The 27,700-nt window shown below is 35.8% G+C and overlaps 1 protein-coding gene across 4 annotated transcripts in view; it reads right to left on the bottom strand.

Annotated features, from left to right (window-relative positions):
• Positions 1 to 27,700, bottom strand: part of LOC144965766 (acetylcholine receptor subunit alpha-like) — a 122,177-nt gene that overhangs the window by 46,245 nt on the left and 48,232 nt on the right. For 2 of the 4 annotated variants that reach the window (XM_078901446.1, XM_078901444.1), the window contains exons 2-5: positions 20,194 to 20,238; positions 17,223 to 17,332; positions 10,531 to 10,668; positions 1,749 to 2,697 (exon numbers count right to left, since the gene is read on the bottom strand). In XM_078901446.1, the coding sequence (XP_078757572.1) occupies positions 1,749 to 2,697; positions 10,531 to 10,668; positions 17,223 to 17,332; positions 20,194 to 20,238 (1,242 nt within the window). Of the gene's footprint in view, positions 1 to 1,748; positions 2,698 to 10,530; positions 10,669 to 17,222; positions 17,333 to 18,548; positions 18,659 to 20,193; positions 20,239 to 27,700 lie in introns of all 4 variants that reach the window. The other 2 variants (XM_078901448.1, XM_078901445.1) reach the window with 1 other exon arrangement.

Raw genomic sequence — 27,700 nt, forward strand, 5'->3', positions numbered from 1 at the left:
GTGTAACTCATCACATCGGCACGATGTTATGTCGAGGTACTTCACTCACTCAACTATGACATCGACTATCTCAGTATTTGGCTGTGGTTACTTTTAAGGGGCGGTTTGGGTCTTTTCCAAAAAAAAATTAATTACCAATATTGGGCGGTTGTAATCATTCTGTATCGTCATTATAGGTTAAAAAACAACATTTATGGTGAAAAATTTTAATTATCTGTGTTGATACCCATTTTGCGACCTAATTTGGGGGTCTGACATCAAAAAATATAACAATCTTGTGGCAAACGTTCCAAAAAAACTAATGAAGGAATGACCTCCATATTCTTCCCTCTTGTCAACATTGTACTATAGTGTGTCACCATAGAGAGATTTTACGGCTTTAGCTTATGGAATTTTTATTAGAACATTACAAAGTTGAGAATCAAAATGTTATGACAAAATTGACGTTAAAAATTCAGAATTAGGATTATAATTCAAAATTCACATATCTTATCAATAAAATCTCTCTATGGTGACACAATACATTATCTCTGTGATAACTGTGGAAATTTTCAGACAATTTCATTGAATAGATTCAGAGAAACGTTTGACACAGTATCCCATACCCTTAGAAATATGACATTTTGAGAAAATAGCAAAATAGCTTCCCGTTTTTCACACTTTTCTTACTATCTGTACCATTTTCGACTGTGTTTTTCATGCCTATATGGTCTACTTTAAGAATTTGGACTTCAATTATATTATTTCTAGGGTAATAAAATATCTATGTCCACCAAAATCTCAAAATCAATTTTTCGAAGGATTTTCCTAATAATTAGACCCAAACCGCCCCTTAACCGAGACCATAACACAGAGACGAGAAACTTCCGGAGTGGCGATAGAGTTTTAATACATCGACTATCTCGGTATTTGGTTGTGGATACATCTACCCCGAGTCTGAAATACAGAGACGAGACACTTCTGAAGTGCGATAGAGTTTTAATACACCGACTATCTCGGTATTTGGTTGTGGTTACTTTTACCCGAGACTGAAACACAGAGACGTAACACTTCTGGAGTGGCGATAGAGTTTTAATAGCAGACGATGTGTATCTATATCAGGCCGTGTCAAGTCGGTAATTATCCTCTAACTTATAATGATTATTTGTTTATCTAGCTTAAATTGCTTTCTATGTTCAGTTTGGTTATTACGTCTCACGACATTCTCTCTAACAGACTATAGAAGGAACGAAATTGACGTCGCTCAGCTCCTTGTTATTGTTTTTAGCCAGCCATTTTATTAGTAGTTATCACTAAATTGTATTTATCAGACTATAAATGTTTAAAACAGTTTTGTGTATTGGTATACTAACATTTCGTATTTCTGATCATTCACGCTTTCAATTAAAATTTCAGCATTATTTTACACCCGACATGTTACCAGATTGAGGTAGTAGGTCACAACATACGTGTCCCATCGCCTCAAAACGATATTATGGCGGGATAACTAAAATACCTCTTGCGGACGTTCGATTTAAAATGAACAGAAATTTTAATATTGGTCAGTCTAAGAAATTATAACATCCTTCTCAAGAAACAACCCCCCTCCCAAAAAAACAAAACAAAAACAAAAACAAAACAAAAAACAAACCCACGAGAACTTAATCAAATCTCATGTTTCTAATTCACAATTCCCTCAATATCCTCATAACCAACTATTGATAGATTACGAATTGAGCCGGTGGTTTATATACTATCATAATACTTACAGAAGAATCGTGGTCTTCATTTTTTAAATGCTCCGCTATGAAAGTGACCGAATCCATGGCGTCCTGGATTTCTTTGCAGTAAGGACGAAATCTCCTAAAGGTCACCGGGTTATTGTCCTCCTCCATTGTGAGGGGCAGGAGACCCTCAATTGTCTGTTGATGTCTCCGAAGTATTGGTGAGGGTTTGCTCTCCTCGAAAGAATAGCCGACCGGCGGCCGCGTTGAAAGAGTATTTTCCCCACGAGGTCCCCTCATCTCTAAACCATTGCATGTTCGTATCACAATACCGCCTCTCGCGGAGGATGTATTATGGCTGGCGCCACTGTTACTTTGATGCTCATCGTGATCTGGGTGAGGCCTGCGCATGAGTAAAAGTCGAGGTAGGATGCTGAGAAAGACTCGCCGGACCCACGGCGACATGCTATGGGTGGCAGGTGAACGAAAATGGACGTTGAGGACGATGACAGTGACGATAATGGATAGGGTGACGAGAATCATTGTGAAAAGTAGATATTTGCCTATAAGGGGGACAACTATGGATGTAGGGGGGATAATCTCTGCCAACAGCAAGAAAAACACAGTCAGGGACAGGAGAATGGATATACATAGTGTGATCTTCTCGCCCGAATCGGACGGTAAGTAGAATACTAAAACTGTAAGAAAGGAAATTGCAACACAGGGGATGATTAAATTAACTGTGTGGAATAAAGTTTTCCGCCGCATGGCGACTGTGAAGGTAATATCGGGATATGGCTCCTTGCAGCACGGATATTTTCTCGTGTTCTTCACAGCAGTGACTTCTAAAATATCCCACTCGACGCTCTCATAAAATCCTCTGAGGTCCATTCCGTTCTTAATGGTGACGTTTGCTTCCTTGGTTTTTGCACATATATGGACAATGTCAACCTGGTCTCCATCGTACGTCCAGGACCCAAACTTCATTGTGCACCTGGGAAAAAAAACAAAAACAAATGAGAGAAATGAAAAAGTCGAATTAAGTGTAGCGTCATAAATTCCAAAATCGGCTCTTTTAACCCTCTTCTTAACAAACTGCAGGAAAAATCTTCACATTCGTTGCGATTCAATGAACATTTTCCTTTTATTGATTTATTTTGTAAATCATACAATTTGAAGAAAATATTTTTTTTTAGTCATAAGAACTTAATCCTCTTTGTAAAGCTTGTTTTGCTACACACAATTATGTTCAGTATGCCATTATTACTTCTGAATTTGAGTATTTTAAAAAATTATCAACTTTTATTTTGAGTAAATATTTAATTTCTGGAATAATACTGAAAATAGTTGGTAAGGAGAGAGAGAGAGAGAGAGAGAGAGAGAGAGAGAGAGAGAGAGAGAGAGAGAGAGGGAGGAAGAGAGAGTTTCTAGAAAGGGACTGAGAATCAACATGGAGATTATATCAACATGTTACCGCGATCTCGAAGATGTCGATATATCGGTCCACGACTGTAATAGTTAAAAACCCACGCAGACGGGTTTTATGATAAAGCACATAAAGAATAAAGTGACGAATTAAGGCGCGGTAACTGATGTAAGATAAAGATCTGAAAAAGAGTTTATGAGACAGTACCAGACATTGCGGGAAGAAAAATAGAAGAGAAAAAAAATCCTCTATGGTGCAAGGGTAGCAAGCCTGACTGGTAATCAGGACAGCTATATGTGGTCTTGTGGTATGACACTCGCTTTCGGATCGGAAGGTCCTGAGCTCGAGCCTCACTCGGCACATAGTTGAGTCCTTGGAAAAGACTCTTTACTCACATTCGCTCACCGTACTCAGGTGTAAAATGAGTACCTGGCCGTTAACAGCGTTGTCTCTGTCCAAACAAATTGTAATATCGCCTATCAAGCGACATGTCCCGTCCTACATGTTAAGTGCTGCTATTGGCCAGGGACCCCTTGGAAAGCGCTTTGAGCACTTTTAGTGGATATTGCCCTAGATAAAAGCTCAATTTTTTTGTAACAATCAGGACCACTGGGGTTTAATTTTCAGTCGAGGCAGGCTGACTTGTTGGGATCGTTGATTATTTTTTCAATCCTTTTGTTTTTCTTTGTGCGTTGTCTTGCAATGATTCATATTTACACGGGTAGATTGAAAGTCTTGATGCAGTTCTTGTATTTTCAAAACATTAATAGACACACAAAGCTTAACGCATGTTCTTTCCGCCGTTAATCATTTTTAAATTTCAGTATTGTCACCATATCCGGTAGGCATCAAGACTTTTCAGCCAGGCCTAGTACTTTTTTTCTCATAAAGAATGTAAAGTGAATAGATTGTCTAAAAAGCGAGTGTGTTAGCGAGGATATATTCAAAGGCACGACGCGCAGGGTGATCAGTTGATTGGATAAAATATGCAAATGAATATAACATTTACATAGTGTATTTCCACGAATTTGCTACGTTCAATTCGGTTCACAAAGTTTCATTTATTCACTGAGCAGGCCATATGAAACCGCATTTTCATTTCATACAATCATTGTAATGCAAGGGACCCTTTTTGGGCGTCCTTTTATACTTACACTAAACAACATCCATCACTGCCTATAACCAGGTACCCATTCACACCTGAGTAGAGTGGGGTAATGTGTATTAATTGCCTTACCCAGAATGTTCCACAATCATTGGTCACTGGCCACTGATTACGTTTAACATTGCTAGAACTTTGTGACAACACGAGACAGCGAACTTCTGCCACCGATTACAGATCTATTTCTGGTGCGGCTATGTTGGTCTAGTGACATGACACTCGCCTTTGGATCCTATGGTCCTGGGTTCGAGTCCCACGCCGTAATAAAGTGTATAATATAGTACCTTGCCGTTAACATCATTGTCTCTGTCGGAAATATTGTAATATCGCCTAAAAGGCGACAAGTCTCGTCTTACATGTTTAGTGTTGCTGTTGGATAAGGACGCCTTGTAAAGCGCTTTGAGCACGTTTAGTCGATATAGACCTATATATATATATATATATATATATATATATATATATTTATATATATATATACATATATATACATATATATATATATATATATATATATATATATATATATATATGTGTGTGTGTGTGTGTGTGTGTGTGTGTGTGTTCATTAAAAAAAAAATGAATATGAAACGAAAGACGGCAATGACAAATATCAAATATCAAATACTTCGCGAAAATATGAAGATTCTTTAGAAACTGAGATTTTTAGGTAAAGAACAAACCAAAAACGAGGTTCATAATGTAATACATGTGCTAAAGATGTTCACACATGTGTCCGTCGAGAACTTTCTTTTTGTAACAAATTAAAACAGTAATGACCCATTTTAAGAGCATAAACTTTAGGTGCACTATGCCTTTATGCCAATCTGCCTGAATTTTAAGTCTTTTTAAGTTTTTCACATTGACTGATAAAGGGCTTAGAGACCGAAACGACCCCTGTTTCATATTTTCCTCTATTTTTTAAGCTTTCATAATTTATGAGTATCTATTCAATGCTTAGCTTATAAATCATTTTTTTATTGTTTTTGTTGGCTGATGAAGTATTTGGTATCTTATTCTTTTCTTTTTTTTTTTACTGTTGTGTTCATTTTTGTTTATCACTTTTTTACAATCCATAAAAGCATCTAGTAGCTTAGTATCACACTCACATCATAACGTGTTTTAGACCGTGTGAGTGGTCGTTAAAATATTTGGTAAATGAGTAGGCTACCTATTCACTGAAGCGAAAACCATCAATAGTCCGAATTTGAATTTCGTTCTATTATCAGAAAATAAAACACCGGCCATAAAACTGACATGCTTTGTTAAAATAAAATAAACGAACAAAAAACAAACAAAAATACAACCAAAAAAATCAACATTTTTAACAATTTGGCCAGAAAACTTTTCGATTAAATATCGATCGATCAAAAACAAAACCTCATTTTGTCACACAAATCTAAAACCTGGGACTTCCTTGAAGACTACCTCGAAGTGCCAGATTTACGACTTTTTAAGACAAAGTGAGTAGGCTACCTATTCACTGAAGCGAAAACCATCAATAGTCCGAATTTGAATTTCGTTCTATTATCAGAAAATAAAACACCGGCCATAAAACTGACATGCTTTGTTAAAATAAAATAAACGAACAAAAAACAAACAAAAATACAACCAAAAAAATCAACATTTTTAGCAATTTGGCCAGAAAACTTTTCGATTAAACATCGATCGATCAAAAACAAAACCTCATTTTGTCACACAAATCTAAAACCTGGGACTTCCTTGAAGACTACCTCGAAGTGCCAGATTTACGACTTTTTAAGACAAAGTGAGTAGGCTACCTATTGACTGAAGCGAAAACCATCAATAGTCCGAATTTGAATTTCGTTCTATTATCAGAAAATAAAACACCGGCCATAAAACTGACATGCTTTGTTAAAATAAAATAAACGAACAAAAAACAAACAAAAATACAACCAAAAAAATCAACATTTTTAACAATTTGGCCAGAAAACTTTTCGATTAAACATCGATCGATCAAAAACAAAACCTCATTTTGTCACACAAATCTAAAACCTGGGACTTCCTTGAAGACTACCTCGAAGTGCCAGATTTACGACTTTTTAAGACAAAGTGAGTAGGCTACCTATTGACTGAAGCGAAAACCATCAATAGTCCGAATTTGAATTTCGTTCTATTATCAGAAAATAAAACACCGGCCATAAAACTGACATGCTTTGTTAAAATAAAATAAACGAACAAAAAACAAACAAAAATACAACCAAAAAAATCAACATTTTTAACAATTTGGCCAGAAAACTTTTCGATTAAATATCGATCGATCAAAAACAAAACCTCATTTTGTCACACAAATCTAAAACCTGGGACTTCCTTGAAGACTACCTCGAAGTGCCAGATTTACGACTTTTTAAGACAAAATGAGGCTCGTTTTTATCAACCAATATTTCATGGCTAGTTTTATGGCCAAATTTTTTAAAGCAAATTTTCTTTTCACAGTTCGGCAGTCTTAAGTGTTACTTCGTTCTGTAGAAAAAGAAATTGATACCAGTGCCTGAGGACACACTTTCGTTGTCAGCTGGTTTCAAGGAATATCATTTTACAAATGAACATCGAGTGTTGTATATGTTCGTTGAAAGTGTACTAAAATACACGAGTTTCCTTCTTTTTCCAGCTAATTGCAGTACTTTGGAAAAACACGTATTTGGAAATTTGGCCGAAAAAAAGCTCGTCCTTCAATTTATGACCCTCATCGATTTAAATGACTCTCGTCGTGGCAAAAAAAAAAAAAAAATAATAATAAAGAAAACCAGAAAAAAAAACAACTCTCAAACCTGGGCTTTCATTTAAATCGATCGATATTTGATGGAAACGTTTTTTTTTTTGCTGGCCGAATTTTTAAGACGCATCTTTCCGACGTACGGCAGTTAACAGGTAAAGGAGAAAAAATCCTTGCATTCTTAATTCGGGGGTTTTCTCCTTTATATACCATGCTGCCGCTTTTACTGTCGTTATTGCTGTTGCTGTTGTTGTTGTTGTTGCTGTTGTTGTTGTTGCTGTTGTTGTTGTTGTTGCTGTTGTTGTTGTTGATTGCGTCGTTGTTATTCTTGTTATTGATTGCGTCGTTGTTATTGTTGTTGTTTTTATTGTTGTTGCTGTTGCTGTTGATGATGATGGTGATGATGGTGATGTTGATGGTGATGATGATGATGATGATGATGATGATGATGATGATGATGATGATGATGATGATGATGATGATGATGAAGATGATGATGATGATAATGGTGATGATGATTCTGCAGTTGTTGCTGCTGCCGCTGCCTTAAAGTAGTAGTTGTCGAATTGTATTTTCTTGTTGTCCTTGTTGTTTTGTCGTTGTCGTTGTCCTTATTGTGTAGTCGTTACCATTGTGGTTGTTTTTGTAGTTGTTGTCATTGTTATCTTTGTTGTTATTGTTGTTCTTGTTGTTGTACATATTATTGTTATCGCTGTAGTTATTGTTGTTGTTGTTGTTGTTTTTGTTGTCAGTGTTATCATTGTCGTTAATGTTGTTCTTGTATTTGTCATTGTTATCACTGTATTTATTGTTATTTTTGTCGATATTGTTATCACTGTCGTTATTGTTCCTGTTGTTGTTGTTGTTGTCATTGTTATCACTGCCGTTATTGTTGTCGTTATTGTGGTTGTTGTTGTTGCTGTTGTCATTGTTATCACTGTCTTTATAGTTGCTGCTGTTGTTCATGGTCGTAGTGCTCATAAATTTGTTTTGTGTACATAAATAACCCGTGTTTTATTAGTGTTCACGTGACACGTGATACATGGTAAGTAGTGTGTTGCTATGAGTCTCCACTGTTAACATTACCTTACCGCTGTATAGATAGAATGCGCTTGGCCAAGGAGTTCACAAGATTGCCATCCGGAAGTATAACGGACCAACACGCAAACTCTGTGTAACCATGAACTTTTATAGTCTGGTTAATACAGTTTAGTGAGAACAACTCACAAACGCGGATGGCAAAAACAATAACAAAGGCCTGAGTGACGTCATCTGCATACTATCTATATGTTCAAAAATGTTGTGTGTGTTGGTCCATTATACTTCCGGATGGCAATGTTGTGAGCTCCTTAGCTTTAGCCAAGCGCATACTATCTATATCCGGATGTTATGAGCTTTTTGGATTAACAGAATGCATCAATAGAAGGAAACAATGATCACGTCACTCAGCTCTTTGTTATTATATATAAACAGAATGAACTTGACGTCACTCGGGTCTCTGTTATTGTTTTTTGCCATCCGCGTTTCCCATTAATTCTCACTAAACTGTATTAATCAGACTATAAACGTTTAAGGTTACACACAGTTTTGTGTCTTGGTCCGTTATACTTCCGGATGGCAATGTTGTGGGCTTCTTGCCAAGCGCACACTATCTGTAGACAGCCTGTTAGTGATTAGTTCTCAGAAAATGATATATCAATCGTTAAACGTGACAAACGGTTTTGTGTTTTGGTACGGTTAAATTGGCTGGCGGATGTTGTGAATATTTTAAATAAACGCATAGAATGAATAGTCATATAGGTCGACCAAGCAAACATTACATGAAATACAAATTTCACATTATTGTTTTTTTTTTTTAAAAGACCGATTTGGTCATTTAACTGATAATTGTGACAGGATGAAAAAAGTGTGATCTAACGATTTCCCATGTCACTTCTTTAAAAGTCAAAACGAAGATAAGAAAACAAAAATAATAAAAACTGGCTCAGATCCAATGATAAGCAAAAAATCTGAAAAAAAATATTTGCTTGAATAAGAGAAAAATGAGATTATGTCGTCTTTTGGTATGACACTCCTTTTCGGATCAGACGGTACTGGATTCGAGCTTCGTTTGGCGCATTGTTGAGTCCTTGGAAAAGGCTTTTTACTCACATTCTCTCAACATACTCAGGTATAAAATGAGTATCTGGCCGCCAACAGAATTGCCTCTGACGGAAAATAATTGTAATATCACCAGACAGGCGTCATGTCTCGTTCTACATATTATGTGTTGCAGTTGGTCAGGAATCCTTTGTAAAGCGCTTTGAACACGCTAAGTGGATATTGCGCTATATATAAAAAAAGCTCGAGCTCAAGAACAAAAAAAGTTATTTGCTACGAATGCTTTCAAGACGGGTAATCGTATTCCGAGTACATAAATATATCAATGGTCACCGGAATCGATCCGTGGGCACAGACTCGCCCAGCTATTATTTTTATGTCAATATTCCCCAAGATGTGACGCCCACTGTCTTTGTATCGGTCGTTCCAAAAGTATCGATGCGGGGGAAAAGGACATGGGGATTAAAAGGGACGATCGGTATTGACACTCTTGTAATATCTAAAGGGTTGAGTTAGTTGTTGGTGGTGGGTGATATAAAAAATTGTGACCCATCATTCACATCGATTTGAGTGGCGCATAGTTGAATCCTTTAAAAAGACGTTTACTAACAATCTCTCACCGTACTCAAGTGTAAAAGTGTAATATTGCCTAACAGGCGGAATGTCTCGTAATAAATGCAAGGTATTAATGTTGAAGCACTTTTAGTGGATATTGTGCTATATAAAAGCTCAAGATTGTTTTAATGTTTATGTCGGGGTGATTTGAAAGCTTTTTGAATTTTGAATCCATAGCATGAAAAGTAAAATTTGAGCTAAGTTTTAACAATATTTTATGGAGGGAAATGGATCTTAAAAGGAGATTCACTAAAATGTTAATATTATTTCTTATTATCTAAACTTTAACTTAACGTTTCGGCACTTATTCGGGGGGTCCAGATAGCTCAGTTGGTAGTGCAGTTGCTTCACACACAAAGAAACCAAGATCGATCCCTGGTGCAGTCGATTTTTTTCTGACACCTCCCTCCTCCCTCACGTCTACCCAGCAGTGATTGAGTAGCTGGAACTGTTATATCTGTCGGAAAGTACTTTGAAATAGACTCGTGTTCTATCCAATGGTAATCGCTATTGTCCATTTCATGCTAGAGACACAGTAATAAACTCACAGGCTGCATAATAGCCCTACTACTTACTACCTCCGAATATGATAGGGATTTGAGTGCTAATTATTAAAATGGCTGGCTAACACTAATAACAAAGAGCTGAGTGACGTCAAATTCATTCCTTCTATATATCATTACTCACTTGGATTCGTGAGTAAATTAACAGCCACCAATCAAACCCATCTAGTACCGAAAAATGATTTTTACGAGTGTTAAATTATAGGACACACAGGAAGTACACAAACCTTTGCTCATCAAAAGGAAAAAACTCTACATCGATTGTACAAGAACTTTTGTAGATGGCAGGGGGTTCCCAGACCACGAGACCGTTGAAGTGTAACGTGGCCTTGGTCATCAAGGTCACTTCGTAGTTTCCGTCAGCGCTGGAAAAAAAGGTATGACAAACATTATTTCAGGACGTAAATATGACAAGTTTAAACTCACAGGGTAAATTTCGCAATGATGATGATGATGATGATGATGATGATGATGATGATGATGATGATGATGATGATGATGATGATGATAATAATAATAATAATATATTTTAACCATCTACATACCAGCAATAGGTAAATCTTCAGATTCGTTACGATACAACCAGCATTTTTTCTCACTCTGTTTTATCACAAAATTTAAGGAAAAATCTTGATTATATTACGTCTAGTTATATAAACTTGACTTATGGTTGCACAGCTTATTTTGCAGAACAAAAGTATGTTTAATTAGACTTACTGCTGTACTGGTTGGGTGGAAAAAAAATCTATTTTTAGATTTTGGTGGATGCGGAGTTTTGGGAAGAAATTCTGATAATCTGCTGGTATGTAGAGAGTTAAAGGCCGGTTATTTGAGATGAGAATATATATAACTATATATAGAAAATTAACAAAGGTGAAATACGGCACATAGAAATTATTGCTATTAGGGCTTAAGTAAATATATATTAATCAAAGTAATTATATTAACATAAATTATTCATCTATCTATATCACATCGATTTTATAAAAAAATTGGATTCTTTGAAAGAAACAATCAGAGTTCAAAATGATGGTGATGATGATGATGATGATGATGATGATGATGATGATGATGATGATGATGATGATGATGATGATGATGATGACGATGCCAATAATAATAATAATAATAATAATAACAACAACAACAACAACAACAACAACAACAACAACAACAACAACAACAACAACAACAACAACAACAACAACAACAACAACAACAACAACAACAACAACAACAACAATAATAATAATAATAATAATAATAATAATAATAATAATAATAATAATAAAAATATAATAATAATAATAATAATAAGCAGAAAAGAAGAAAGAAGAAGAAGAGAAGAAGAAGAAGAAGAGAAGAAGAAGAAGAAGAAGAAGAAGAAGAGAAGAAGAAGAAGAAGAAGAAGAAGAAGAAGAAGAAGAAGAAGAAGAAGAAGAGAAGAAGAAGAAGAAGAAGAAGAAGAAGAAGAAGAAGAAGAAGAAGAAGAGAGAAGAGAAAGAAGAAGGAAGAAGAAGAAGAAGAAGAAGAAGAAGAAGAAGAAAGAAGAGAAGAAGAAGAAGAAGAAGAAGAAGAAGAAGAAGAAGAAGAAGAAAGAAGAAAAGAAGAGAAGAAAGAAGAAGAAGAAAAGAAGAGGAAGAATAATAACAATAATAATATTGAAATAATAATAATAATAATAATAATAATAATAATAATAATAATAATAATAATAATAATAATAATAATAATAATAATAATAATAATAATAATAATAATAATAACAACAACAAGAATATTCATAATCATAATACTAATAATGATAATAATAATAATAATAATAATAATAATAATAATAATAATAATAATAATAATAATAATAATAATAATAATAATAATAATAATAATAATAACAACAACAACAACAACAAGAATATTCATAATCATAATACTAATAATGATATTAATCATAGTAATATCAGTACCACGTTTCGAAATGAAAGCTGTTTGCGATTCTTGATGCGCACATTAAGAATAAAATAAACCGTTAGGACGATAAACTACTCTAAGCAGTCTATAATTAAGAACTTTTAGACTAAAACGTTCAATTATTCCGAACACAATTATTCACTGAAAACCAATTTTTCTTCAGTATTTTGAAATCTATGACCATTGAAATAAAATTAATAACGTTTTGAAAATCTTTTAATAACTCCAATTTAATTTCAAAAACAGAACAATATTTTCTTACTTGAAATTAATACTCTGTATAGTTTTCCTTATTCTTTAACTTATATAATTTAATTTCGCATTATCTATGCTATACAATAGAAAAATATAATGACTGGCTACACGTTCTTATAAAAGTCAATATCTGATTTTATATATCTCTTGCACCAATTTTCAATTGGATTCAATAGTCTGATGTCACGTCGCCCAGCAACGGCGAGCAGCGTGGTTCTAAACAAAGAAAATTGGTACTTTTTATTCTTCATGCTGGCTAGAACTTTCCATAAGTCATGTGATCAGAATGTATAAAAGTCAAAACATGAGCATATTTATAATGTTTTTCTCCTCTGGATACGCTTTTATGCCCGTCGGAGAAATATTTCATCTGGGCGTCCGCCATTGTTCCGATAGTTTAGAGCCAGTTACTAAGTTACTATGCGTCATTACGAGGGAAGTGACGTCATGACTGTTGAGGTCTATTGAGAATAATTGAATATAGTCACGTGACTCATCAGTTTCCGCTCGACTCTTTAACAGACCAGACGTGTTTTGTGTTAAAACATTTTTTAAAACATTTATTATTTCATTTGATTCCTAATAATTTCATTGTAATTGTTTAGTTTTATTACATTCTATTGTGTTATATTATATAAGTATTTATTTAAAATTAAAACTAGAGCATTAAACTAGAGCATTTATATAGAGCAATATTCACTATACGTGCTCAAAGCGCTTTACAAAAGGGTCCATGTCCAAAAGCAACACGTAACACGTAGAACGAGACATGAAACTTGTTAGGCGATTTTAATTTTTTTTTCCGACAAAGACAACGCTGTTAACGGTCAGGTACTCATTTTACACCTGAGTCTGGTGAGAGAATTGTGAGTAAAAAACCTTTTCCAAGGACTCAACTATACGCCGAGAGAGGCTTGAACCCAGGACCTTCAGATCGGAAAGCGGATGTCTTACCACAAGACCACATAGCCGCATAATTAATTATTCAGTACTTCACTTTAAAAATGACAAGGGAGCATGGCATGCTTCTTTATAGTTTTTACAAAAATCAGTTTTCATTATAAAATCATTATTTAAAATAATATGTAAACTTATAGGTTTTTGTGTTATTAGATTTAAATTTATAACTTAAAATAAACTTTGAAATGATCTAAAACAAATGAAAACATTCAACACTCAAATGACACCTAAAATAAAAACAAAACAAAAACAAAACAAAAGAAAAACTGACAATAACAATAAATACAATATTAATAAGACTATATTCTAGATTTGTCTGGTTTTATTTAATTCACTGTCTGGATGACAACTATTCGACTAACATTCCTTTATACAAAAAAAAAAAAAAGAAAAGAAATATAAATCATTAAATAATTCACCTAATATATTTCTTTTATTATTCATTGTTCAAACAGACAACAGTAACGGGTACATTTGATGGGTATCCACAAACAGACTGGTGACAATAATTATTACAACCGTGCATAGAATTGATAATAATATGAAAAATGTTTTTAAAAATAAAATACAACATGAAATAACAGAATATCGTAATGGTAGCTTAGGTCAAAGTCCATTAAATGTTAAAAAAGGAAAGGCTCAGTTCAAAAATTCTCTGATAAGACCAAATTTATGATTATAGTTTACTTCCATGAGCAATCAACATTAAAACAATTAAATTTATTCATCAAATTCAGAATGTAAGCTATTGAGCTCACTGCCGATAGCGTTTTGAAGTAAGTCATAACATATAATTATATTTATCTTTATATGGATATCTATTGATATTAATATCTACATCTATTTTACATAAGAATAAAGAGACCAATGACGATATTATAATACATGACATTTTAATGCTCTTCTCGTAGTTTGTGACAGTTTGGCTAACATCAATCCTACCAAAATGGCATAAGTAATCAAAATAGAACTTTGTGTTTAACGCGACAAAAACGCCATAAACTTCGGTATGCCTGGATTCTAAAGAACTTGATTATGAATCTTGGAGAGTTGATGTGTTGGTATTTCAATATGATTCAATAGTCTGATGTAACGTCCGCCCAGCAACCAGCAGCTTGGTTCTAAACAAAGAAAATCGGCACTTTGTATTCTTCATGCTGGCTAGAACTTTTTCAAATGTCTTGTGATCAGAAAGTATAAAAGTTAAAAACATGATCAGATTTATAATGTTTTTCTCCTCTGGATATACTTTTATTCTCGTCGTAGAAGTATTTCACAAGGGCGTCCGCCACTGTTCCGATAGTTTAGAACCAGTTACTAAGTTACTATGCGTCATTACGTCACGACTGTTGAAGTCTATTGTGTAGTTGTGTAGTGACCTGCGTTTATGTTAGCCACTTGAAAGGTGATACGTTTTCGATCCGATTTGTATCTGTTATTGACCACTTACGTTGCTGATAATTTTTATTCTATATATGATTTTTTTAAATTACTGTGTGATTAATTGTATTCTGATCTTATACGTTTATTATTAATTTTTCATTTGCCTTCATTTCTTAAGTGAAAAATCTGACTCAATGTATGGTTAATATAGGCAAACTGCCAAAAATTAACTTCGAACTTAAACTTGTTGTCCACTTATAAGGACATAGATGTTCGGCTTGTTTTTGTATCTGTGCTATATATTTTTGAATTTCATCTTTTATTTACATAGACGTCTATATTGTGATAAACTTTAGTATATATAATGTTGACATGCGATATAACTGATTTTTCTATTTCGTTTTTTTTTCCTAACTCGAAAATCTGACTAATGTGTGGTTATTATTGGCAATTTGCCTACATTTTGAAAAAAAATTAAACGGTATTGCCCTCTTACACCCTGATATGTAAATGATAATTGATTTGTATTTGTATCTCTTTTAAAAAATACAACTTAGCTCTATATTGTGATTATTTTTGTTGTAATTTTTATGTTAACATGCATTTTTCTAGGTTTTTATTTTTGTTTTGATTTCTTAATTGAAAAAAATAACTTAATATAATATTTTTATATTGGCAAATTGCCTTTAAAAAGACAATGTTGAACTTGGATTTAAGCTATGAAAGACATAACACATCCATAAGAGGCTAATTCGACCACACACTTAGAATAATGTAACAAATTCCTCATTTCAAAGCTCTATTTTTTTAAAAATATTTACTTATTTGAGCAAATTAAGAATATTGAACGTATCCTGGTATATATAAACATACTAAATAAATCTTCACCCTTTAGTGTTTATTAGTTCTAGAGATACTTTTTATTATATATATATATATATATATATATATATATATATGTGTGTGTGTGTGTGTGTGTGTGTGTGAATGTGCGTATGTGTATGTGTGTAATGCAAAGAATACTGTGATTAAGAACAACCACTTTGATGGAGAATGTATTGAGTTGCAATATAAAATCATTAACAACTAGATAACTCATTTATCAAAGGGTAAAACGAAATTTTACTGAAATGAACTCCGTTAAAATTTCAAAACACCAAAATGCTGAAACAACCTTATTACCCAAAAATGTTAAAATAACAAAAAGCACAAATTGAAAACAAGTCGTTAAGAAATTACAAACTGACGTCTAGTTAGATAACTGACATTATTTAACCTATCGCCTAAAATTGGGTATTTTGTCTGTATGCTGGTTTCCAGCCAAAAATTAAAGTGGGACTTTGGTAAATTGAATCAAAAATATTATGCTTTTTAGGAGAACGAAAACAATTTCTTGACATACAAAAAAAAATAAATAAAAAAATAAAAAAAGAAATCCCCCTGAAATTTCATATTTTTGGCCAATTATCTCAAAACGTTTTTTTTTTTGGTCGGGATGAAGTAAGTACTAGAAACAAATGTAATGTCTCTGACCAGGCGTTATGTCTCGTCTTACTAGTTAAATGTTGCCGTTGGCTATGGACTCTTTGTATAAAGTTTTGAGCACGTTTAGTGTATATAGCGCTAAATAAAAGTTCAATTTTATTTTTTTTAAAAACATTTTTAGAAATTAAATTTATTAAACAACAATTATGAACCTTGGGTTTAATTTCTATTCGTTATGACAGAACATGGTGGTCTCGAAGGCTCAGTTGGTAGAGCACTAGCTTCACAAGCAAAGGAGACGAGATCAATCCTGGGTAAAGTCTAGATTTTTTTGTCCAACCCACCTGTCCAGCCGACAGTGATTGTGTAGTTAGATCTGTTAGATATGGCGAAAAATAATTTGCAGTAGACTAGCTCCCTATCTAAAGGGTAGCATTATTATCCGTGTCACGCTATAGAAACCGGCTTATACTCCGGCTTCATAATATATTATCTATGTAGTTCTGAGGGAAATTTCACTTACTTACCACGTTAATGATTTGGCTCAAAGCAAGGTTGAATTTAGGTAGCTGGGTCTGTTAAGTAAATTATTTTGCGATAGACCAGCATCCTGTCAGATGAGTTAAGCAATTTTTAACTGTTCGTTTTACACTCTTGAAACTGGGATTCAGTGGGTTTTATGCTGTGAAGGACTACTTCTATACTATTCAAAAACATTTTCAGGGATTGTGCAGTATTTAATTTATTGAAAAACATGCATAATTTGAAAATTTAGTCAAGAGAAATTCATAGTGATGTCTGTGAGTACTTGTGGTCATAAAGATGCATCCATTTGGACATGGCTAAGGTATTGAGAGTGACTTACTTGTTAAACAGTACCAAATCCGGGTTCCACAATTCTTCATATGGTATAAGCATTTCTCGTATACCGTTATATTCTTTGGGGTCCCAAGTTAATTGCAGATCCTCCCATTCCTTTCAAATACAACAAGCCAGATAGAACATGGTAAAAAAAACAACAACAACAACAAAAAAAAGCAAAACAAACAAACAAAATGAACAATCAAAATAGAAAAAAAAACTGATGTGGTTTCTGAGTTCGGCCATTCTCGGAACACCGCTTACTTTAACGATAATATATAAAACAACAGTAATAAACATTCTGTAAATTGGTGGCATGCAATTATACAAATGAGAAACACTTTCAAAAAGCCAAAAAAAAAACAAAAAAACAAAACAATAAATACACCAATTGAGTATAAAATGGATACAATCGACACGTACCTATTCACACGTCTGATAATCAAAATTATTATGGTCTCACATTTGTCGTAATAGAAATACACAAAAACCAAGACAAATCGAGCAATAATTGCATTCGGTTACTATCTAGACTAAAAATTTGCCAAGATCGATATGTAGACAAATACTCATAAAAATGACACTTAACCTAAATAATATATTTATATAAAATACAACAAAATGAAAGTAGTCTAATATAACTATCATTGGAACAAAAACATTTACTAAACAGCAAAAGCTTGGGTGGTCATTGTATGTACGATAACTATACTCAACAGCAAACGACGATACCAAATTAAGAATGCTACCTAATTCGTATCACATCGGACGTAAAAGATGTGCAGGTCTGATGACTGAAAGTGTCTTATGGACGCATTGTTGTCATGGAAACACTCTCAGAGTAACGCAAAAGTGTCGTCCATTACAACAATGTTAAATTAAGTCCATATCTACTTGTTTTTTCGTTATCAGACATCCAATCATGTGCAAGTCGGATGTAAACATATAGAGGGAGAAGGAAAACTCCAAGACATCGAATAAATCCACCAAAAACTGAATAAGACAAAACAGCTCTGCAGTACACAGAAAGGTAAAAAACAAAACCAAGACATTTAAAAAACAATTTGGCCACAAAAACATATAAAAAACGACCAAACTCTCTCATCTTGTCAAAAACTCTCATACCTGGGACTTCAGTATTGTCCTGAGTTTGAGAGTTTATTTACAAGATGATGGTTAGTTTAGTCGATCGATATTTCAAGGATGAGTGTTCTGACCAAAATGTTTAAAATGTGCTGTTTTTTCTTCCAGAGTACATAACAGAGCTAACGTGATCAAATATATATAAAAAAGCCACGTCTAATACATTACCAACCCTGCGTTTACTTACTTATTATACAAGACTATATCAGGCAGCCAAATTTTCTCTGAGGGAACATAGAGGCGATCCACACCTCCGTATTCTGATGTCTCCCAACACAATTTCTTATCGTGCCACTCCTAAGCAAGCGGCATTTTGGATAGAATTGGCCAGATATTACCTGTCTTACAATGCCGAAACCCCTTCTTTAATTTTTTGTTATAAATCTCCATATCATGTCATTTCAAAATGATCCAAATTTTCTTTGAGGTCTTTAAACAAGGCAGTTCTTATTTCATAATAAAGGTCTAATGATAAATATGAACATCGCTTTTTCCAGTTACACTGTGCTAATTTTTACATTATTGTTTTATCTAAATAATCAGATTTTAAAAAAATTGTTTGACTTACTTCAATTATCATTATTTTCAAGAAGGAATGTTACTTATGAAGTACGTTTTGGTGGTGCGACAACTCAGTTGCGAGCACTCGCTTAACACAAAAGGGGATCAAGATTGACTCTAACTGCAGTCAAGATTTATTTCTGGGTCTGATCTGGTGGAAAGTACTTTACGATAGACTGGCGTCCTGTCCAAAGGATAGCAAGTGAATGCTATAGAACCCTGCTCCATTGACGTATTGGTTCTGAAGGACTACGGAATAGCTTTACTTGTAGATATAAGTGTCTAAATGTCACTAGGAAATTCGTTTCCCACAGAGAAAGGAGAGTCAAAAAGAGATTGTAAAGCTTGTAAAGTTTTCCCAACGGTTATGATAAAATCATTAACTGACAGTTACAATCTGCCACCAGGTAAATTTTACAATGCCTCGACGTTTTTACAGATTCTAAAGCACAAGAAAAACTTCAACCACCTTTTAATATAATTTTTGTTCGCGCACATTATGTTGTCATCGCCATCTGTTTTCAGCACTATTATCAAACCTAGTACATTTCCCAAGCTTATTATTCTCATAGACTCGCAGATCAAGTAGCAGAAAAGGATGGCGAGTTTTCAGAATTACTATGCCCAACACTGACAAAATGCCTTTTTAATTTTACAGGATATTTTTATTCAAATATTGAGAAATTAAAATGGTTCTCAACTTCCTGAAAATTCTGAAAACTTCAGAGAAGTCTCGTGTTTAAGGATTGTTAGAAACGGTTTATATTGGAAAGCATTAAGGGCGTAGTTTTTCACGACCATTCGGTCATCTGGTCCAAACCAGCGACTAGCCCTTAGGGTAAGGGTATACGGATAACTTCCCACTGTCCACCAAGCGGAACTTGGACAACTGGATCTGTTTGATCTGAAGGAATGTATATTGCATTTGACTAGCGGCCTCATATCCAAAGGATGACAAGCGCTTATCATCGACCATTAACGTACAGACACCGGGATCGAATCCGGCTTAATGGTGGAAATGGCATTGGATGTAAACAACTTATTGGTGTGTGTTTGGTTTCTTTTCTTTTTAGTTTGGTTGTTCGTTATTTTTTTTTCTTCTTCCATGTGTATTTTGGCAAAATATTACAGTGTTTCAATCGTTCTCCATTTCTTATATTTAAAACATGTGTAATTGGGAGTGAAAATATTTTGTCTGCAAGATGATAATAAAAAAGGCATATTTTACACAATCCATGGTAAATGGGAAAGGAAAAAAGACTTAATCATACCTGTCGTAGCCAAACGTTAGTAGTCATAATTTGGTTCTTTTCGTGCTGTAAAGAAAAAAAAATACATTGATAAAATGTAATGTTCACTGACATGCATGAACTTTTTGTTTTGTTCTTGTTTTGTATATTTAGTATTGTGTTTTTTTTTTTTTGTTTTTTTTTTTTTTTTTTTTTTTTTTTTTTTTTTTTTTTTGGGGGGGGGGGGGGGGGGGGGTTCAAAAGGTTGTTTTACCTGTTGTTATAATAATTCATTGTAGGCCTAAATGTGTTTGCGACAAGTTTAACTGACACCAGAAATTAAATGTGAATGGCATATATATATATAATATATATATATATATATATATATATATATATATATATATATATATATATAGAGAGAGAGAGAGAGAGAGAGAGAGAGAGAGAGAGAGAGAGAGAGAGAGACGGAGGCGAGAGATTTTTACCAAAACATGAATTAAATCATACATATACAATCTTCATTTTCCTTCTCAACGAATCATCCCAGTAAGAGGACGAGAGAAAAAAAAGAGGTCAAGGGGACAGTACATGCAACCATTATATAAAAGACCATCTAAAACCAACCCTCTCTCTCTCTCTCTCTCTCTCTCTCTCTCTCTCTCTCTCTATCTATCTATCTATCTCTCTCTCTCACCCCCCCCCCGCACCCGCCCATCCCACACACACCCGGTTTTAAACAGACAAACGAAAAAAAAAACAACCCAAACGAATGACATTACTCTTGATATTACCAAATCATGACGTAACAAAAATCAAAGAGCATAGATAACGAGAACAAAATTTTAAAAATTTAAATTCAATATATTAAATATGAAAAAAACAAAACATCTTCATAAATATTTCATATTATCCTTTGATGACTGACAGATGCTTACAAGAAGTAGACACGATTTTGACTTCGTCACTATTTAAGAGGAATAACAATCACAAGTGCCAACATTCCTTCTTTCTTACGTTATACCCGCCTCTTCACCTTTCCTTCCTTTACCGATTTCAATTCATGGCCACACACACACACACACACACACACTCTCTCTCTCTCTCTCTCTCTCTCTCTATATATATATATATATATATATATATATATATATATATATATATATATATATATATATATATATATAATATATATATATATATATATATATATATATATATATATATATATATATATATCTCGCTCGCTCGCTCGCTCGTGCTTCCTCACTACCTTTCTATCTATCTATCTATCTATCTATCTATCTATCTATCTATCTATCTATCTATCTATCTATCTATCTATCTAACTATCAATCTATCTATCTAATCTCTCTCTTTGTCTATATATTTATCTATCTATTTACCTACCAATATATCAATATATATCTATCTATCTACCTATCTATCTATCCATCTAACTTATCTGTCTCACACATTTATAGAGACTTGACCTAACTACGGTGTCATGCAACTCTCAAGTTTAAAATACATTTTTAAACGCTGACAGTTAATTAATTATCTATTAAGGGTATTTGAAATATCGTAGAAAAAAAACAAACATTCCGAAACATTAACGCGTGAGCAATCGTGTGCAGACTGTTATAAAGTCTATAAGTAAGGGTGTATCTAGGTAGTAAATGTAGGACCTCGGAATGTAGCATAAATGCCTTGAACTGAATGTTGTCCGCGACTTTGTGTAAAACAAATGCCAATGTTTTGATTGGGATAGTTTGTTGTTTTTTTTCTTCAAAAATTGATTTAAGGTAGGGTCTAGAAATAATTAGAGCTATGATATTTCAGCATTAGCCTCTTTAAGACACTGTCTCACCAAGTTTCTCTCTCGTCGGTGATTGCTTGGAGAGACTATGCCCCTCCACCTCTCACCATGAAAATTAATAAAATCTAAAAACAGTAGTACTGAAACTACCACTCCGTGTTGCATAATGTCTATTAATTAATATTAACTTGTGTTTACCAATCCGCAAATTAAAAATCCATACTTTTATCACGAGTTAGTTAGAAGTTTCAAAAAATAAACTTCAATAGCAATTTTCTCAAGATATGCATTTGTTGGACATGTATAGTCAATTCTGTATATTCATGCGGTGATCAATTCTTGTCAATGAAACATGTTAAACATAAACAAAGTTTCATATTTCTAATAACCATTAATCCTATTTTCAGTGTATAGAATGTGCCAAAAGATCGTTTTTGTAACGTTTGCTACAAAAATACTCAATTGACAAGTTATTTCGAAAAAACTAAGGAAAATGTCTCTACCATCGGTATCTCTATTTTAAATGTTGGACCCCCCCCCCCCCCCCACCCCCACCCACAAAAAAAAAAAGGAAACAAGAAACTTAAAACTAAAAAAAAAAAAACCTGACGATCTTGCGCCATAATTATAGAGTTGTTATAGCTTTTCATATTGTCCAGAAAGTATGGACAAGGTTGATGCTCTGCCCATACTTGTTTGAATCTTTAAGAAACTATTTCTGCTATTCGATAAGAGCTACGCGTAGATCGCCAGTTTGCTTAATTTTACATAATGCAACTGATTGAAATGGATGAAAACGAGTTTTCTCTTAGGTTTTTTTTTTCCAAAATAACTTGTCATTGGAGTAATTTGATGACAAACGTCATAAAACGACATTTTGGCACAGGCTCACATACATGTCTATAGATGAAACACAATTGACGTCACTCAAGCTCTATTAATCAGACTATTAGAGTTCAAGGTTAAACACCATTTTGTGTGTTGGTACGTTATAACCTCTGGCGGATGATATGAGTTTCGGTTTGGCTAAACGCATAGCATCAATAGCTTTTAGTGTCAAAAAGTGTAGACAAAGTGGATACTTTGTAAATACGTTTTAACCTTTGAGAAACTATGTCTGCTATTCTATTAGAGCTTAAATCGCCATTTGTTTTGTTTATTTTACAATATTCAACCAAAAAAACTTTAAAAACGAATTTTTCCTTAGTTTTTTTTTTCTCAATAACTCATTATTGGAGTGTTTTGATGAAAAATGTCACAAAACCGACTTGTTAGCACAGCCTCATACACAACTATATTATAGATGGAAAAGTAGAAAACGGTAAGGGCTGCCTGAAGCCGGTGATCGTAAAATACTAACGAAAGAGTGAAAATGGAAAGGCTTCGTATGGGAACAAAACAGACAATGGACGTTTCGGGTACAAACCCTTCGTCAGCACAACAATACACAAATAAACGTGGAAAACAAATAAAATATAATGAAAAATAACTTGTATCGTCTGTACTCAATGGTGGTTGCAGTATGAATGAAATGTTAGCGTGGCGTGGGTAGAGGATAGGGTGCCCCAGGGGGGTGATCTAATTGATAAGCAAAGGTCAGCGTCAGGGAACAGAACTTTCCAGACTATAATGGAAGATAAAAGACATATTGGTAGTAGTGGTAGTAGTAGTAGTAGTAGTAGTAGTAGTAGTAGTAGTAGTAGTAGTAGTAGTAGTAGTAGTAGCAGTTGTAGTAGTAGTAGTAGTAGTAGTAGTAGTAGTAGTAGTAGTAGTAGTAGTTGTAGTAGTAGTAGTAGTAGTAGTAGTAGTAGTAGTAGTAGTAGTAGTAGTAGTAGTACTAGTAGTACTAGTAGTAGTAGAACGCTGTAGTTAAACAGTAGGGGGCGGTGGAGGGGGCGAGGTGAAAGGGTCACGGCGGAGGTGGGAGGGGGGGGGGGTGGTTGTTGGATGAGCGAAGGTCGAATCTTCGCGAAGGAACGATGCGATAGTAAAGTGGAATACACCGATAAATAGATAGATGGATAGACAGATAGATAGGTAGATAGACAGAAAAGAGGGGAGAGAAGAGAGTGAGAGAAAAAAAAAAAAAATTTTTTTTTTTAAAAAATAAAAAAATAAAAAATAAAAATAAAATAAAAAATAATAAATAAATAAATAAATAAATAAATATATATAAAAAATAATAATTAATAAATGAAAAATAAAAAGGGGGAGGGGGGGGGGGGGGTTTGGTTTGTGGCGGACCTGTAGAGAGGGGAAATTAGAGAGAGAGAGAGGGGGCGGGAAAGGGAGAAAGAGAGAGAGGGGGGGGGGAAAGGAGAAAGAAAGAGGAGGAGAGAGAGAGAGAGAGAGAGAGAGAGAAAGAGAGAGAGAGGAGAGAGAGAGAGAGAGAGAGAGGAGAGAGAGAGAGAGAAGGGGGGAGGGGAGGTGAGAGCGGGCGAGTAAACAGCCGAGTGATAGCTGGGTCTATATGTATATTAATGGATAAAAAAGTGGATGATTGGACACAATGAGAGATAGCTAGGAAGGTAGATGACTATGAATCGGTGGATAATCAGTAGATAGATAGATAGCTAGCTAGCTAGATAGATAGATAGCTAGCTAGCTAGATAGATCGATAGATAGGTAGGTAGGTAGGTAGAGTTGTAGTTTTAGTAGTATGAACAGTAGTAGTAGTAGTAGTAGTGGTAGTAGTAGTAGTAGTAGTAGTAGTAGTAGTAGTAGTAGTAGTAGTAGTAGTAGTAGTAGTAGTAGCAGCAGCAGCAGCGGTAGTAGTAGTAGTAGTAGTAGTAGTCGTCGTAGTAGTAGTAGTAGTAGTAGTAGTAGTAGTAGTAGTAGTAGAAGTAGTAGAAGTAGTAGTAGTAGCAGCAGCAGCAACTGTAGTGGCAGAATTGAGAGCAGCAGTGGTGATGAATATGGGTGACGTTGACATCTAGTGGTGGGCAATCCTGGTGTTGAGTCCGCGTGGAGTCAGCGTTCCCAACAACTTGATCAGGTGAGTTTCCCTACGTCGACGGGCGGAAGTGTCCGAATGGCAAAAACTAAGCACACACACACGAACACACTGTACATCGCAGTGGTCTGGCAGATTGAAGTGTCTGGCCACTGCTGTTTCTGCACAGTTCGATATGTCACGCAAGTGCTGCACGAATCTGTCACCCAGCCTCTTTCCGGTCTCACCAACGTAAGCAATCCCACACAGGGAGCACGTAATCGCATAGACTAGATTACGGTCAGTGCAAGTAAACGGCCGCCTGATGTCCCAAATCTTGTCTGGAAAGCTGACTCTGTCATACTCCCACAGGTGCCCACAAGTCTTGCATCGGGGTCGCATACATGATCTGGCTTTAGGTCCATCCCTGGGTATGGGTTCCAGGCGGCTTCTGACAAGGAGATCCCTCAGGTTACGATCCCGTCGATATGCTACCAACGGGGGTTCTGAGAAAACTCTGTGGGTGTCTTCGCCCGCCTGGAGGATCCCATAGTTCTGCAATAGGATGTTCCTCACTTGATCGGCATGGGGGTGATGCGTGAGGACTAAAATGGGACGCTGTGTCTCCTGCTTCCTGGCATTGCGAGGCCTCATTGCTGCTTCTCTCGACACGAGGCTGGCTTTCCGGACAGCCTTAAGCAAAACCCTTTCAGGATATTCCCGTGCCCTAAAAAAATCGAGCATGCGATCACGTTGAAGCGCAAATTCATCATCTTCCAGACAGAGTCTCCGCAAGCGGAGTATCTGACTGAATGGGATGGAGTCTTTGCACTTCACCGGATGGGATGACCGATAGAGCAGGTAGCTGTGACTGTCCGTTTCCTTGTAGTGTACAGTGGTCCGTACTCCCGTGCTGGTCAATACAGCCTTGATGTCCAAAAAGTTCACCTCAGAGGTTGAAATCTCATAAGTGTACTCTATGGACGGGTGGAAGGAGTCCATCGCTAGGATGAACCCTTTCAACTGGCTGTGGGTCAATGACGTAATGCCGAAACAGTCGTCAATGTACCTTTTGAACAGCTCGGGGGCAGGTCCGCTGTACTGACGGAAGAAGGTTTCCTCAAGGTAGCCCATGAAGAGGTTAGCATATGAGGGACCCATCTTGGTGCCCATCGCAACACCTGAGATCTGATGGAAAAATACATCATTGAACTCAAAAGTGTTGAGTGTGAGCACAAGTTCGGTGAGCCTCACAATGCTGTTGCTGGAGATCCCTGGTAATGGATGACGGTCGACGAAATGCCTGATGGCACGCAGTCCGTCAGGATGCGGTATGGATGTGTACAGTGCCTTCACATCCATGGTGAAAATCAGCCGTGGACGTTCATCCTGGAATCGAATTTCGTCAATGACACCAAGAGCATGGTTAGTGTCCTTGATATACGATGGCAGGGTGGGAACTATACGTTGAAATACCGCATCGAGGAACTGCGATACCTTCTCAGTGGGGCACGAGATAGCCGACACAATCGGCCTTCCAGGTGGAGTGTCAGACAATTCCCGGATCTTGTGTATCTTAGGGAGCATGTAAAAACATGGATTACCTAGGTCGCTGGGGTGGTGTTTAAGGACCTCTGCTCTACTAGGTAATTCTCCCTGCGATACCAAAGACTGGATTGTCTGGTGGACTTTGGTGTTGTTGGCAAGTGTTGGGTCCGAAGTCACTTTCTCATAAAATATCTGGTCACTCAATTGCCTGTGGCCCTCAGCTCTATAGAGCTCAGCGTCCCAAACAACTACGGCCCCTCCTTTATCAGCCGCTTTGATCACTATATCACGACGTGATCTGAGTGATCGTACGGCAGCCCATTCAAGACGGGTGAGGTTAGACCTCTTGATGGGTGTGGGTCGTAGTGCCTCGATCTGTCTAAGACAAGTCTGGATAAACAGGTCGAGTGTAGGGGACTTGCCAGGACTAGGAGTCCAGTTTCTTTTACGTCGTGAGAAAGCGGCAAACAGATCCTCAGGGTCACGGTCATAGTCATGGTCACGTTCATCATCTTTGAAGTGATACTTCAAGCGTAAAATACGCATGAAGCGACGTACATCCGACTCAATGCGGGACTGGTCGGACGTTCTTCGCAGTGGGATGAACTTGAGACCTTTCCTTAAGACCGATTCCTCTGCACTGCTCAACTGGATGGTCGGGGGGACAGAAACCACCAGCCGGTGGTTGTTGTGGTTCCTACTGGGGGGGATAGCTCCAACATTATCAATCACGTGGGTGGGTTCGCTGGTGGGTGGGGTGAATTGTTCGCTTCCAGACTGGTCCCCGGCTGTTGGAGGGACTCCCAAACCACCAATGGTGACTGGCTGGTTATGGGTGCCATTAAGAGCAGTGGGGCCAGAGGAAGGTTCAATGGGTGAATCCACCGATGGGAGTGTTGCCGAATGAGAAGGGAGGTTATCATCAAGATGTGTAATTCTGTTTGGAAAGAGAGCATCTAATTTACTAATAATATGTTCCCACTTAGTGCGGCTATGTGCTCTTGTTGTATGACACTCGCCGTCGGATCGGAAGGGCCCTGGGTTCGAGCCTCGCTCGGCGCACAGTTGAGTCCTTGAAAAAGGCTTTTTACTCATATTCTCTCCCCGTATTCGAGTGTAAAATGTGAACAGCGTTGTCTTTCTCGAAAATAAAAATTAGAATATCGCCTAACAGGCGCCATGTCTAGTTCTACATGTTACGCGTTTCTGTTGGTCAGTGACCCTTGTAACGCGCTTTGAACACGTCTAGT

This window comes from Berghia stephanieae, chromosome 2 (genome assembly GCF_034508935.2).
Source record: "Berghia stephanieae isolate SIO BIC M18660-M18661 chromosome 2, UCSD_Bste_1.3, whole genome shotgun sequence".
In the NCBI taxonomy this organism is placed as follows: domain Eukaryota; kingdom Metazoa; phylum Mollusca; class Gastropoda; order Nudibranchia; family Aeolidiidae; genus Berghia; species Berghia stephanieae.